The sequence below is a fragment of the Lagopus leucura genome, unplaced genomic scaffold, assembly GCF_019238085.1.
Source record: "Lagopus leucura isolate 7727_CA_CO unplaced genomic scaffold, USGS_WTPT01 Super-Scaffold_100004, whole genome shotgun sequence".
Lineage (NCBI taxonomy): Eukaryota > Metazoa > Chordata > Aves > Galliformes > Phasianidae > Lagopus > Lagopus leucura.
Window position 1 is genome coordinate 64,839,957 of NW_024962264.1, and position 15,500 is coordinate 64,855,456.

Here is a 15,500-nt window from a genome sequence, read left to right on the forward strand (position 1 = left end):
GATTCCTTGCTAGGAACCACTGAAGAGGTCTTAAAGCTACTGATGTATTTGTGCTGCCTGATTTCTGTTGTGCCAAGGATGGGAACTCCCTCACGATGAGCAAGGAATTTTTATCCCTTTCGGCTCTGCAGATGAACGTGTTTGAACGTAGCAGTAGAGAACATAGTGAGGAATCCCACAGCAAACTGGTGGGAAAATCTATTAGAGAATAAACAGCAAAATGACTCAGCACAAGCAGTGCCAGCTGGAAAAATGGTGGAACAGTTGTGGCAGGGGCAGAGCTGCTGTTAGGTGTGGACTTGGGGCCTGAAGGGTCTGTTGTGATGGGAGGAGGTAGGAAAAAGGCGTAAGCCCAACATTCTCTATTTCCAGTAAACTGGGTCAGTCAATAACTCATTTTCCTTGGGTACTTCCATCATGTTTGGTCACTTCCTCCTATATCATTAAGTCCTGCAGTGAAAGACAAGCAGTGTGTCTTTCTGGGTCACTGTGTGAATTGCTCTGCTTGCTCTTTAGCATTTTCTCAGTTTAACTGCTTGGTTTTATGACCTTGACCACAGCCTTTAATGAGAGCACGTAGGTCTGCCACGACAGGAATTACGGATCTGAGGTGGCAGAAGCCATTTGCCTCTAGATACGCTTACATAAACCACCTCAAAATCTTTCCAAACCCTCAAGGAACGTCTAGACCGCGTTATGTCCCCAAACACGCATTTCCTTGTCGCACAGGAACCAGCTCTTTCTCGCTCCCCCTGCCCCCAAACCGACAGACAAGATGGTGGCCACGGCCGCCTCAGCCTCTCCTCAGCATGGCCGACCTCCGTGCGCACGCGCAGAGGCGGCCCCCGAGCAGGTGGCGGCCCCGTGCCGAGTGCGCCTGCGCAGAAGGCAGTCCGCAGCGCCCCCGCAGGTGCACCTTGTCGCTGCGCGCACGCGCAGAAGAGCCCTACAGGTGCCCCCTCCCCCTGTGCTATATCTGAGTACGCCGCGGATCGCACGTATAAGCGGTCGCTGTACTCCTTCTGACTCCCGCGGATCCTTCCGCCGACACCGCAGACGGCACTTAGCGCTTATGGCTCAGCCCGCCTGACGTAGAGGTAGAAACGTCATGGCGCGTCACGGCCTCAAAAATGTTTGTTTTCCCGTTTAGCCTCATCTTCGGGCTATTTGTGAACGTGGGTGTCTCGAAGGACTCTTTCACTCGAAGCTCGGCGGAAGGATATTTCTTTATTTAACCGCCATAAGCTGAACTAACATTTCGAGGCGGGGCCAACGGCGCGGACACCGCCTCTCCGGTCCAATCACAGCGGGAGGCTTGCCGTTAGCTCCGCCCCCCCGGAGCGGAAGAACCAATGGGAGCGAGAGAGGGAGCGGCGGGGGCTGGCTGAGGGGTGTGTGCGCCAGCGCGGGGCGGCGGAGCGGCGCCGGGCGCAGCGGCTGTTGCCGGGGGCGGAGGGGAAGCGGCGCGTTCTCGGGACCCGGGCGCCGTGTGGCCGGGCTGAGGGCGGGGGGCGGCAGGTGAGAGGGGGAGGGTAAAGCTGGAAGAGGAGGAGGAGGGGAAGGAGGAGGTCGGCGTTGTTTGTGTGTGCGCTGGGGAGGAGGGGGGGTTTGGGGAGAGGCACCCGGAAGGCGCTCGGCCCGGCCGCCTCCTTCAGCTGCCGCCCCGCTCCGGCTGCTGGGAACAAAGGGGCGGCGGGGCTGGGTCGGGCCGACCGGCATTGCTTCCCTCCTCCCGCCGAAACAACAGTTCACGGCTCCGCGGGCGCGGCGGCGTTCCGAAGGGCGCCGAGGGCTCCGCGCGGAGGCGGGCGGGTGGGCGGCGAACCCCGCGTAGGGCCTGAGGGCCGCCCTTCTGCCGGCCGCCCCGAGGGAAGCCTCCCGATGAGCTAAAATGGTGCTGAGGCTCGAGGGGAGCTGGTCGCTGCTGGTCGGGAAGCGCTTCCTCAGCCTGGCCGGGGAGGACGACGGGCCCTGGGACACGGAGCGCGTGGCGGAATGGCCGTGGCAGGCGGGCAGGATCCGGGCGGTCTCGCACACCGACATCTCCAAACAGGACCTGAAGGTAACGGGGCGCCGCAAGGGGGTGGGGGCTGGAGGCGCCGGTGTTCGTGTAGCTCCGTACCTCGCACATACATCTACGGGCTGCGTGTTCTCGTGAGCCCTTCGTGATGAGCTGCCCCGGCTGACTGCTCGAGACACGTGCGGCGCTGGCTGAAGGCCCCGCCGCGCTCCGCTGTTGCCGGAAGTTCCCCGACTGGCGCTGCTCGCCTCCACGGCACGGTGACAACTTCTGCACCGCGCTTGCTTTGCTTGGCCTTTATTCTGTCCATCTCCCAGCCGTGATTTAAGACCTTGTCAGCTGTAAACGATTCGATTTCTCTCCAGGCTGGAGTTATCCAAACGTTTTTTTTTTTTTTCCCCCTTTTTTTTTTTTTTTTTTAATTTGAATTTATGAAATCCACGCGTGGCCTTGGAGGCTCCTCATGCTCTTCTTGCTTCGTATTAATGGTTGCTGATGGCGTTTTTCTGTGCGCTATCAGTTATTGCAGGCTTCGTGTAACTCATTAACTGTACGTTCAGGGTGGAAACCAGCAGGCTTTGACAACTTGAAGCTCTCAAGAGGCTCTTTGTCAGCTGTAGCCAGGAAAACTATCCAACCGTGTCTGAATCACTGCTGTAGGATACAAACTGTTTGCTAGGGACAAGACTCCCTTACAGTAAGAGAATCTTGTGTTACTCTTGTTTCTGTAAGGGACTTAGGCAGGAAACACTTGCACTTTTCCAGGCAAGAGGGCAACCTTTGCCTTTCTAACTCTTGAATGCCCAAACTTTGGGATGTGTTTTGGAAGCCTCGCGTTGTTGGTTGCTGAGCTTCTGTCAGGTGTCTGCAGCAGGGCTTTCCCCATGGATGGCTGTCCCCGAATTGGGGTGAGGAGGAGGAATTGCTGCAGAAAGCTCTTAAGGACCTTCTCTGGGACTTGAAGGAGGGGCAGATGCTGCTGGAGTTGTTAATGCTTTTCTCTGTGCTGTGGAGTTGGTAGAGGTTTTGGTAGCAGTGATTAACTTTGTGTGTTCTCCAGTAAAAGTGTTAAAGAAGCTGTGAAGTAGCTGATGGAGCCACGAGGAACTTTTTGGTACCAAAAATAAGTGCTGCTGCCTTTCTTGTATTGCAGCCCTGTGGTAGAGGACTGTAGGGGAAGACCCGAAGTAGTGATGGATTGAATAAAACTATCTAAAGGAGTAGAAGTAGATAATATTTCAAATCTTGCTTCTCATGTAACGTTAGGAAGCATTAGCTATAGAAATGGAGGATGGTTAATTACTTCCTACAACAATTTCTCAGCTGTATTTTCCTGTTTGTGCAGTATTCATTCTGCACACAGAACAAGCCATTCTGGTTCTGGGAGTTGTGCTGTTTGCTTATCTCGTTCACCATTTCCGTGAACTTGAAAATAAGTAAATTTATTTCTGTGCCCATTAGTCTTACAACTCCTGGGTGTGATAATGCCATTTGGTGTGCATGCTTCTACTTGTTTAGCTTTCCTGTAAGGGAAGAAGCAAAAGGGGAAGTCTCCAGGAGTTAGGCAGTTATACTTTGAGTATCATAGAATGGCCTGGGTGGAAAAGGACCACAATGCTCACCCAGTTCCAACCCCCTGCTATGTGCAGGGTCACCAACCAGCAGACCAGGCTGCCCAGAGCCACGTCCAGCCTGGCCTTGAATGCCTCAGGGATGGGGCATCCACAGCCTCCTTGGGCAACCTGTTCCAGTGCATCACCACCCTCTGTGTGAAAAACTTCCTCCTAATATCCAACCCAAACCTCCCCTGTCTCAGTTTAAAACCATTCCCCCTTGTCCTATCACCATCCACCCTTGTGGATAGGATAGCCATTCCCCCTCCTGTTTATATGCTCCCTTCAAGTAAACCACTTAAATGATGTATTTAAGATAGTGATGCTTGATGGAAACAGGGACACATACTTCTGAAGGTACAGTTCTCTAAGTTCCTTTAGTCAGGTGGAGGTTTATCTGTGCAGTTTCTCCTCAATCTTTTGGTCGTCTCCACTTGTTCTTATGAAAGAACAGTGATGCCACTGTTGAAATTGATCAGACTCTCCGTGTTTTTGTCATGCAGTGACAGCTGCTTTCCTCTTGAGCAGTTCATATTTATGCTTCAGAGATTTGTAGAGGTAAACACCAATTAAAAGCAGGCAGGAAATGACCTTCTTCACACTACTTACTACTTGGTGTCCTTCAGTGGCATGCTGTTACTTGTGCTCTCAAAACTTGTGCTGAAGTTATTCTTTGGGATTTGCTCGTAAAACATTTCTGGAAAAACAGGTTGTCTTTGTGAATAGTTTGTGGAAAAGGCTGTAGGATGCAGTCCTTGTTTGTTTGCTTTTTTTCCCCCCTGACTTAAACACGGGTGACAGAGCTAACACAGTTACCTGAACTTGACCAGCAGAGGCCTGTTTGAGATGGGAAGGTTGTAGAGTTAATAGGAATATTAATGCTTTATGTGACACTGATGATGACAAACCAGTTAACTACACTTACAAAATATTAAGTGAGTCTAGGATGACAGTGATGATAGAGTATCAGTAGAGATGATAGAGGAAGGCAACACTGATGCTTTCATTTAAATGATTTTTTTTAGAAGAAATTGTTCATCGTTTCTACCTTGCATGTGCTCGAATATTAAGGAGGTTAGTCACTCTTCTGCTTTATTCCCTTTCTGTAGATTTGTGTAGAATTTGATGATGAGTCATGGGAAAAAAGAAGATGGATAGAAGTCTACAGTCCCAAAATGAAGGTATTCCTTGTGGAGCAAAAGCTGGTATTGGCAGAAAGAAGATCTCATGGCGGTTCTATATCACCTGTCCAGTGGCCTGCAATGGCAAGTACACAGCTGGCCTTACTTTGGTTCTGCTCTTCCATCTTCTGAGGATAGTTGTGCCTGTTACAAGTGTGAATTTCTCAAGTGCAGTATGATTTGTGTTGTAAAGCCTTACGTGTAATGTGCAGGGAGACTGAAGCTCTTAGTACACAGCTAGGCAGAGCTCATAAGCATTTCTAAGTTGGTTTGTTTTGTCTAGGGATAAAGGGATGAATTTTCATGGTTTTACTTCCCTCCCAAACTTCTGTTTTGTAGAGTGTGAATCCCTTCTCCCTCTAGCTATGCATTTCCTGAAATTGTGGTTAAGAATAGAGAGAAAAAGGCAAAGAACAGATTTGTAAGGATAGCCTGTGTTTTTTATCTTAAATCATTGCTTTACTTTGCTTGAAGTACTGCTAATTCTTGAATGATTTCTGATCTGAGACAAAAGTAATGTGAATAACTCTTATATAATGGCTGACTGCCACAGATCACTTGTGAGATCAGGGTTTTTGTACTCATAAAAACGAAAGCTGCACTGTCCAAGCCAGAAATCTAAGCTTCCTGCAGCTGCCGTGCATGGCTGGTTATGCAGATCAGCCAGTAGAGGTGAAAAGAGTTTTTCTTGGTTAATGTATTCCACCAGTATAGTTTTACTTGACTGCTTTGGACATTGCTACTCTTAGAAGTAGCTGTGAACTAAATGAGGATGGAGACCTGCCCAACTTCTATTATGCTGAAGTTGTAGTCCATATTTCATGCTCTTAACTTTGCCTGGTATGAGGGATGTAGCATAATTTCTATTGCTGCTTTAGCTGAGGTTTGTCTTAAGCAGAGCTAATCCAAGCAGACATCAGTGGGAAGTACAGAGTGGGAGAGGAAGTGGAGTAATGACTCCTTGGCATTCTTTTCTTTGCCTCACAGTATTAGTATTTCTACTAATAGATTTGCTGATAGGACGTTGTGATGACCTGCTTATTTCTGTGCATCTAAGCTGTGCTGTCTGGGTACTCACCCATCTTTGTTTTATGCATGAGGTTTCCTTCACTGATGTGTTTAAAGGATCAATTCATGCCATGTGCATGTTAGAAGCTCACTGGAGGAGCCATGTAGAATAAAGTAAAGCACAACATTGAAACTTGCCTTGGCAAAGACTTTTTTTCCTCCCTTTCTCATTAAACAGGGAAGGAATGAAAGAATCACAAGAGCAAATCACAAAAAGGGAAATTATTTTGATAAATCTTGATTGCAGCAGTTGAATCAAGTATGTGATAAAGTGTCTTACTGAGAGTTGGAATAGCTCTGTACAACTCCTGTACTGCCCAGCTGCTCCTGGAACAACTCCTTGCCAACAACTGGAGCAACATCTTTTTTTTTCCCCCTCTGCAATGGTGTGTAAATGTACTTTCTGCACAGGGAGGAGTTGCTCTTGCTGCCTCTGGTGTTGTACCCACTCAGAGCTGTTAACTGAAGGCTAGACAGAGCTTAACCTTGCACAGGTTCATCAGGAAGAGTTCAGAAGTTTTCCAAAAGAAGTTGCTGTTTCATGGCTGTTTTTGAAGCTTGTGGTGTACCTGAAAACGTCGTTGTACTGAGCAGTGTGTACCTGTGAGGCTATCTAAGTTGTCACATATGCCTGCGTTAAGACTTGAGTACATTGTCAATGTTGTGTGAGCTTTGAGGACTGAAATGTGAGCCCAGCAGCAAGCTGCATTGGTCTGCTGGTTATTCCCCCGCTCTGCCATGCAGAGATGTGAGACCTGAACAGGGAAATGGACGCAAAACTAAATTTATTTCAATTAAAATGCATGAGAAATGAGACCTTACTCTGCTGCTTAGAAAATGTTTCTCACTTTTGTAGACTTACAAATCCTTAGTGGACAAAGCCGGTTTGGGACCAATGGTTTCCATACGCTATCTTGGTGAAGAGAAATGTGTTTTTCTTTCTAAAGACCTTCTGACACCCATTCAGGTAACTTTGTATGGCATTATAAAAATAGAGTCTAAATCTCTTTGCCTTGGTGTTTAAGATATCTGAAGTTAATGTATCCTAAATGCAGACTTTAGACAGGTGAGAACTTGGAGAAGATATCTATTGCCATAACTCTTAGATATCCGTTCTGAATGTGATGTGCGTGTCCAGGACACAGGCATTTAAGGCAGCTGAGAAGCAGTGTGCTGGGGCAGTCATTCAGCTCAGGTGACAGCACTTGCATCATGTTGATGATAGGGGTTAGCATGGAATATTTCCTTTTGTCTTCTGAAAGTGGCTGCTGTAGCTGTGACAAGAATTGCAGACATGTCTGGAATAAATCGTACTGCTTAATGGAAACACATGACTTCTAATCCTAAACAACTGTGGAGGCAGGCAGGATGTAAATGGGATGGTTGAATTATAATACCTTTATTGAGCACCCAGAGAACTTGTTAGTGGAAGTTAGGCAGAGACAGGTTGAAACAATTGCCCCACGTGACTGGCTGGTAAGGCATTCTGAGGAATAATATCTGCTGCTGATAAAGGATTTAACCTGCTGTAGAAAGCTGCTCCTATGACCTGTGAACAGCGTGAATGAAATGAGTGATAGGTGTCCCACATTGAGACTGCTGATAGTGCCACTGTTAATGTTCAACTACTTGGACCTGTTGGCAGCCAGCAAGTAGAATGTATTCTGAGAAACTAGCACAGGAATCACTTACATTTAAGTTACAGATGTGTTACGTGGGAGCCTCATCTCAGTACTGTAGTGGAGAAAGCTGCTTTTCTGGCTTCTTAAATAACAGCTCTTTGTCTGCTGGCTCCTGAGGCTTCTGCTGCTTACAAACACCACAGCACTGCTTCAGACAAAACAGTGTAATCCTTCTGTATTGGTGCTCTGAGCCGTTGTTAATAACTTGCTCTCCGCTTCTCCTTAGGAGTCAATTCTAACTAGGAGAATCATGTTGTCAAAGAGTTCAGATTAAAAAATAAAAATAAAAAAACCTAATGTAAAACATAGGAATTCATAATTATGAACAATTTAGGCACAGCTGCCTCTGCTTTCATTCTTAGGAAATTTTCTAATGTCTCATGAAGCACTGGGTCCTGGTGTTATCATAACACAAATTGAAACAAAACTTGAAATAGTTGCCCTTATGTCTGTTTAGAAAATATGTATTTGCTGCTTCTAAGAACTTAATCCTAAACTTAAAAATAAAATTGGTTTAATTGAACTTAGTGCTTATTAGCAAGGCAGTAAAACAAACCAGGTGATGTGTGCTTCTATGAACTGAGCTGGGAACTGAAGGAACACGCAGTAATGAGAAACTTGTTGGGTCTAGATGAACGGGTGGTGCCTTTATCTAAATACTCACAACTTCTTGTTAATCAGAGGCATTATTCTCAATACTAACTTACACGTTTTGCTTCTAAATAGGATGTGGAGAGTTCCAGGCTTCCTCTGAAGGACGATCAAACTGTCAATGAAGAAATTCAAGCCTTAGTTAAGAAACACCTAGATGAAACACGCTTGGTGCAAGGTATGAGTGTGCTCTGTAGCAGGGAGATTTGTCAGTAAGTAATGAAGACAAGAGGGAGATCTTTGTGCTGATGGTATAAACCATAGTTATCTGTTCTAGGGATGAAAGCTTTAAAAAAGTTTAAAAAAAAAAAAAAAAGTTGCACTTTACATTGGAGCAATGAATGTGAAACATGAAGCATTATGGAAATTTCACTACTGGGTATTTCCATTGTAGGAATGAGTACAGAATTTAAACGTGGGCAGATGACCTCACGCTTGTGGAAGAGATATCAAATGTGCAGCAATTCCTTCTGAAATGAATTACTGCGTGTTGCTCGTTGTTTTCAAGGAGCTTGATTTCTTTTTTTTTTTTCTTTTTTTTCCCCAAACATCAAAAGCTTTACATAGAGAGAGACAGACTGCTCTTATACTCAAGTTTAAGCTGTTGGGTTTAGTTTTGTTGGCCTCGTTCTTACTGGTTCATGCAAGTGTCTTTTTAGTCATCAACTGGAAGGCATTTCTTGCATGCATGTTTTTGGCAAGGAAGGTATTAAGTCTAGAGTCCTCATTCTCAGTGCTTTAAAGAGGAGAAAATTCCTCATCTGATAAATTCTAATTTCCTTATCTACTCACTTGTCTCACTATTTGAAATTTGGAGGTCTTGGCTCCAGCTGCGTGTCTGAAGCTCCACAAAGCTTAATTGTCCTATCCAAAGGCAGCACATACTTGGAATGTAGTTTTATCATGGCTTTTTTTCCCCCCCCCCTCAGTGATGTGGAAGGTGTCTCTAAGTTCTCAGTTTGTTTTCCTTAAATCTAGCATACAGTACTGTTGGTTAGTTCATGTTGGAACCTGGATAACGTGCTGGTCTTCATGCACCTTCATTCTGAGGCATGTTGGATGTTTTCATTTGTTTATTGGTTTTTTCCTCTGATTTCTAAGGTGGAAAAAATATCATTGGTTCAAAGATTAGAATTTATAGCCTGGATCCGTCTACCCAGTGGTTCACAGCAGTTGTGGTGAATGGTAATCCTGCTACAAGAACTCTAGAAGTCAACTGTCAGGAGGTAAGAACCAGCTGATGTGGTTACAAACAGAGATGGGTCAAGGGTGCAGTCTTTAGTTTATACAGCCATCAGGAGCATTTTAATTTCTGTCCTTAATACATTAAGCCAAAATGAAGTGGAAGTCACTATAGTGCAGGGGCTTTTGTTACTCCAAAGTGTTTCTGTGCTACTTCATGCTGCTGGCACAACTTTCAAATAAGTGGCTATCTACACAAAAGGAGACCTGGAAGTTGTATATGAAGAGCAAGACAAACGTGATCCTTTTTCCTTTGCTGTGCACAGTGCTCTGAAGCACCAGTTTACATGCATGCTTTCAAGCTGAAGCACTATCACTGTATGTTGTTAAATTTAGCTTGACATTCATGGAATCCAAAAATGAAGTATTTAAGCTTCATCTGTACCACAGCATCTGAAATAAACGCTTTCAAACGATAACTTCCATCTCTAACTGGCTCTGTGTTTTTTTTGTTCCTTTTCAAGATTCCAGCTTTAAAGACTCTTGATCCAGAGTTAATTCACGTGGAAATAATATATGACAATAATGGAAAATGTGGTAAGAGCAGTTATTGTTTGTACTGCAGAGGCAAGTAGCATGCTTGTGCTAAAATAGATCATGTTAATGTCATGCCAATGTTGATCACCTTCTATTCCAGATAAATCCAAAAGAATTGGGGGTGTGAAAAGGAAATCAGAAAATAGTGGAAGTGTTGATGCCAAACACACCAAGTCTTCTCCTGAGGTAATGTCTTACAGCATTGTGTACAGCTGTGTTACATAACGCAGTCACGTAACTTCTCAGAACAGTCTTAAATAAGGATTAAGTGGAAAAGTTAAATAATAGACGTGATCCCTTGGAGGATGTGTTGAGTTTATTGAAACTTGTCCAGGCACGGGTCAAATATCTTGCCTTGTGGTAATCAGAGAAGTTGTTACTAAGCCTTGAAGTTCAGGTTTTCTTTTTTCTTAAACTGTGTTTTGCTCCTTCCTTGTGCTTAAATGTTAGCCTGCCTAGTCATGTATTCTGTAGTGTGATTAAACACAGGGTGGTTCTCAAGTGCATAACTTTTGTTTTTCATGTTCAGTCTTTTAACTGCTTTATTCTTAAATCCAAAACCTGTGCCTACACTTGCATGCTCTGAGGATTCAAGGTACACAAGCAGCACTCTGGAAGAATGTTGCTTTGGGACCAGGAGGGAATGTGGCCACTCTTCTAGTACTTGTATGTCTGCATTTATTTCTCTTGTGAGTGATCTGGGAGTTCTTAAAAAACAAAACAAAAACAACCAAGAAACCAAAGCCCTCTCAATGGGCCAAAAGAAGATCTGGGTAACTTAAGTATAGAAATGTAAATGAAAAAAATAATGGCTTGGCCACAGAACTTCTAACTTAACCTGTAATTTTGTCTGAGTGTTTCAGACCAAAATTGTATTTTAGACTTGGCTATGGAAGAGCTTATGGAACCTCTCGAGGTGATGGTAGGGGTGGCTTTTTTCTTTTTTGTTGGTTGCTTGTAAATTTTGATTCTTAGCTTCTGTGTGCTCAGCCCTGTGCTGAGACAACTATCTGGGTTTGGTTGATGTCTGGATATCATTAATAGAAATCTGTAACAGCTTCACAAGGAAGCAGCAGGAGGTAACAATGTGAGACAAGATTGCTCTATGAAAAGTGATCCAAGTGTGCAGCAAAAGTAGCTCACGTGCTGCAATTGTGCTCCTCTGCATAGCTCATGCTTGAGTACCTTTAGTGTCTCTCAGGCACCCAATTTGCCATTCTTTGGCTTATTCAGCCATTGAGCAGTTTGCTCAGTGCATACGAGGCCAGTTCTTATTTCATATTCCAAATGTACTGCAGAAAAGTTACCGTGATCTGAGTTCATGGCTTGTTTTTTTTGTAAAGCAATGCAGTTATTTGTTTAGTTGTAGTTTTCTAGTCTGCCTTCCAAGAACTGTTCCTTTATGACCTTTGTACTCTTTGGGAAATGTCTTGCAACTGTTTTCTCAAAATGGTGACAAGTGAGTGTACTCTAATAAGGAAGAAAAGCTGATTCCTGGTCTTCAGTGGAAAGGCTGTGATTGTGGGGTTGGTGAGCTGAAGCTATAGCTTTTTTATATTAAAAAAACCAAACAACTTAGTATGTGATTTCTAATGTGGAGTTAATAAATTCCAGAGGTTTTCTGTGAACTTGTTTATGTGTCTGACAGCTGTGTTATAGTAGAGCAGAAAGGAATTACTTTAGAGTTGATGGTAATGAGTCTGTAGTGTAATTTACAGCAGTAAGTTGAGTATGTGGGAGTGGAATATGGATGTCAGAACTGGGGAGGGAGCCCCATGGAAAACAAGTGCTTTGAAAGACTTGCTAATTTTGGTATTCCTGACGTATTTCTAAAAGAATTGTAGGCTTACAAAGCTGCTTACTTAATCTGCAGGGGAATTTGTCACTTAACGCTTTGTGGAATCCTGGTACAAAGATTTTTTTTATTTTATTTTTTTATTTTACACTGCAGGGAAGTTCACTTATGGGTTTTTGGTAATACTGTCAGACTGACTTCACAGTTTTCATTTTGGTCATTGAGGTCCATAGAGACCTCATTGTTGCCTTCCAGTAGTTGAAGGGAGCGTATGAACAGGAGAGGGAACGGCTGTTTATGAGGGTGGATGGTGATAGGACAAGGGGGAATGGTTTTAAACTGAGACAGGGGAGGTTTAGGGTAGATGGAAGGTGGAAGTTTTTCACACAGAGGGTGGTGAGGCACTGGAACAGGTTGCCCAAGGAGGTTATGGATGCCCCATCCCTGGAGGCATTCAAGGCCAGGCTGGATGTGGCTCTGGGCAGCCTGGTCTGCTGGTTGGTGACCCTGCACATAGCAGGGGGTTGGAACTGGATGAGCATTGTGGTCCTTCTCAACCCAGGCCATTCTATGATTCTCTAATTTTTCTCTGAGGTTTGCAGGTGAGCTCTGAAAGCCATTTCTGAATTCTGGTTACTGCTACCGACTTTGAAAGATCATTGCAGTGCTGGTTCTGAAGAAGAGCAGAGCTTTCTATTTCCTTGCCTTAATGTTACACCCACGTCTTACCCTTAAAGACTGTGGTGGTAGTTGCAGGGATCAGGGTGGGGGAGTGAATTAGCAGCAACAGTGTTTCACTGAACCTTTGAGATTTAAAAGGACGCTCAGTTATTTCCATCTAATGGACTGGGTGAGAAATGGCCTTCAAGCTTTTAAGCATTCTGAGAAGAGCATTAATGTACTTCTCTTTTTAAGCTTAACCTTGTAACATGATATTTATTTTGGTGGTGATGTTCTAAGTGTTCATAACTGTTAAAATCTCTCCTGCAGGTTTCTCAAAGTCAGGGACATGTGCACTCGGTACCAACAGTGTTTGGTGAGGCATTGCTGGGTTGTACTCCTGCTAATAAAGACCAAAGGCATCAAGGCTTGCCCCTGCCAGCTAACTGTCCTCCCAATCTTGGTGCAGAAACTCCTCAGGGGTAAGAAATCAGTTCATACTTCCATGGACTATTGTTCTTTCATAAGTAACTTAAGTTTGTAGCAGGATAAACATAGTTTGATTTTTAAGGCAGTGCAATAACTCTAGGTCTTTTGAAACACTGGAACAGCTTCAGCAGGTGTCCTGTAGGCTGGCTGTTTGCAGGTTAAGTATGGGTCCTCCATTATATTTTTTTGTTCAATACCAGTTAATGTTGGCCTTAAACTTGTTTGTTAGTTGTAGTAACCTGGAAGATGTCCCACTGGATTTAAAATCTTCCAATACTGAGTTTACTACTCCAAACTCTGCGCAGGTTTGAGCTGATCTGCCTTTCCATTATAAAACAAGCTCTAGGAATCATGTTGTCAATGCATGTTTCAACCAGGTGAATGTCTCAAATATAAAAGGCTTTATTTCATTTTCCAACCAGAGCTAGTGTGAGAACTGTGTTGCAGTGTAACAGTTTTTTTCTGAGCATGAACTCATCTAGCAGTATTTAAAGGTCAGAATATTGTACCCCTGCCTCCAGTTCCATCACAAAGATTAACATGTATGGTAGAAGTGGTGTGGTAGGAGGAGTAAGTGTTGTGCATTAGCTTTGCAAGAAGTGATATTGGTTTGCAGAAAGCATGACTTTGCATCTGATCTCTTTGTGTGGGAACACTTTTACTGTCTCAGTACAGATGTAGGGCCCCCCCAGCCACTGTCCCTGCTGAAGTTTCTTGAGCATGACGTGCAAGTGGGAGGCACTTGGTTATACAGCTGTTACATGTTAAAAATGAGAAAGTAACTGTAGTTGTGGAAGAAGTAGTGGAGTAGCTACTGTAGCTAAACTGGAATGGGATCTACAGGTAGATAAAGCTTGAGCATTTGATCGCAGCACTTACAATAATAAAAAGAAGAAATCGAACGTGAACGTTGAACTTTGCACAAAGTTTTACACCTTTGACTATCAGAGGTACATGATTAAATTTCTGTCAAGATTAGTGTTGAGAAACAGATGCCTTGGTTTGTCTGACACCCTTGTCAAAGTATTCCATCTTGTCTCTCAGCACATGCAGACGGAGCGTACCAGAAGTCCATCCCTCTTGTCTTAATGCTGGAACAAAACCACTGAAGGAAAATCTGACGCTCTTTCCTAAAGTGACGTATATAACTAAGGAACAAACACAAAATATTAATGATCAAAATGGTAAATATACCTCTCTGATATCTTCACGATCTTCATCTTTGAGTGATTCAACTAACGGAAAAGAAACCGGTCTGAAAAATATGAGCGAACCTCCTCTGAAGCCCACGACAAACTTTTCTAAAGAGTGCATTCCTGCAAAACCACTGCAACATCTTAACTCCTCCCTAGCAATACCGAGGGTCAATAGCTCTGTGGAACTGCAGAGGACTTTAGATTGCAGGCCCTCAACGTCAGATGCTCACCTTCTCCCTTTTGCTGAGGCTGGAGTTAAATCACACAGTGGTTGTAACAGCCAAAAAGGAAACAAGGTGGATGAACACGTAGACATGGAGTTTTTTGTTAGGAGAAATTCAAATGAGGCTTTTTATGAGAGGAATGAAAATGAAAGCTTTTGGAGTGGGAGTACCAAGATCCAGGATAATGGTAGGTGTTTTTTAAACTTCCTGTCATTTGAAGATATCCCTGTTTCTGAGTAAATCAGTGCAAGTATCTTCTTTGTAACATGGGCAAAAATAGCAATTTTAATTTTGTTGGAGGGTGTTTTGGAATGTAAGTCATTTATGGGTAAAATTGAGAAAAATGTTCTTGCTAGATGGGGAGAAAAAACAGAATTGTTACAAAGCTTGCAAGGATAGAATGGCAAAACAGATTACGTGAGCAAGCATTACATGCCTTCTGTTTGGAAGGCAGATGCTGATGGCGTAAGGAGACTGCTTTACAAAACTGAGGACTGCTGCTAAAAATGTGTTATGGGAGATGGGTGCTGTTCTCAATGCAGCTTTAATCAAGAAGGGCCTTCATTCAATAACTGTTCTCAAACAAAATTGAAGAGCTGCCTTGTTTCTGTGTTATCTGTGGCCCAGTTCCATTTGTTTTCTTCATGAGCAGAATGGGGAAGGCTGTGGTTATTTATGGAGCTGGGTTCCTGGTGGTGTGTCTGTGTAGCTGTTAGTTTTGGGTTTGAGGACTCTTCCCTACACACCCATCTCTTTGTTTTCAATCTCATGTTGACTACCATGTGCTGTTCTCTAACTGGCATAGATGAACAGCCAGGCAAGCAGTCACTGAGCCCTGCTAGGTTTCACATGCAGTGTGGGAGGAAGGGAGATGCTTGCTATCTGTCATAGTAAAGTGCTGAAATCCATTGCACTTTGAGTGGGAGAAACAGGCTAAAAAAGAGCCTGGTTGTACTTCTGTCTTCATACTTTTGATTCATGCCCTGGTCAGCTCCACGGACAGGTTCTCAAACCCTGGTAGTTGATGTGCTTTCACTGAAAGCAGGCACACCTTCAAAAGTTTGCTGTGGAAAGGTGAATGCATCTGTTAAATTTTTTGGGTCCCTGCACTATGCCTCCACTGGAACAACGCCTTGAGAAAG

General features: G+C 44.1%; 1 protein-coding gene across 2 annotated transcripts in view; it reads left to right on the plus strand.

Moving 5' to 3' along the window:
* The first annotated feature begins 1,812 nt into the window (after positions 1-1,812).
* KDM3A (lysine demethylase 3A) overlaps positions 1,813-15,500 on the plus strand; it is a 29,600-nt gene continuing 15,912 nt past the window's right edge. Inside the window, exons 1-9 of one of the 2 annotated variants that reach the window (XM_042870981.1) lie at positions 1,813-2,062; positions 4,743-4,898; positions 6,739-6,849; positions 8,291-8,393; positions 9,317-9,441; positions 9,922-9,994; positions 10,095-10,180; positions 12,780-12,931; positions 13,983-14,545. In XM_042870981.1, coding sequence (XP_042726915.1) covers positions 1,892-2,062; positions 4,743-4,898; positions 6,739-6,849; positions 8,291-8,393; positions 9,317-9,441; positions 9,922-9,994; positions 10,095-10,180; positions 12,780-12,931; positions 13,983-14,545 — 1,540 coding nt within the window. In that variant the 5' untranslated portion in view covers positions 1,813-1,891. The remainder of the gene's footprint in view (positions 2,063-4,742; positions 4,899-6,738; positions 6,850-8,290; positions 8,394-9,316; positions 9,442-9,921; positions 9,995-10,094; positions 10,181-12,779; positions 12,932-13,982; positions 14,546-15,500) is intronic. The other variant, XM_042870982.1, reaches the window with a different exon arrangement.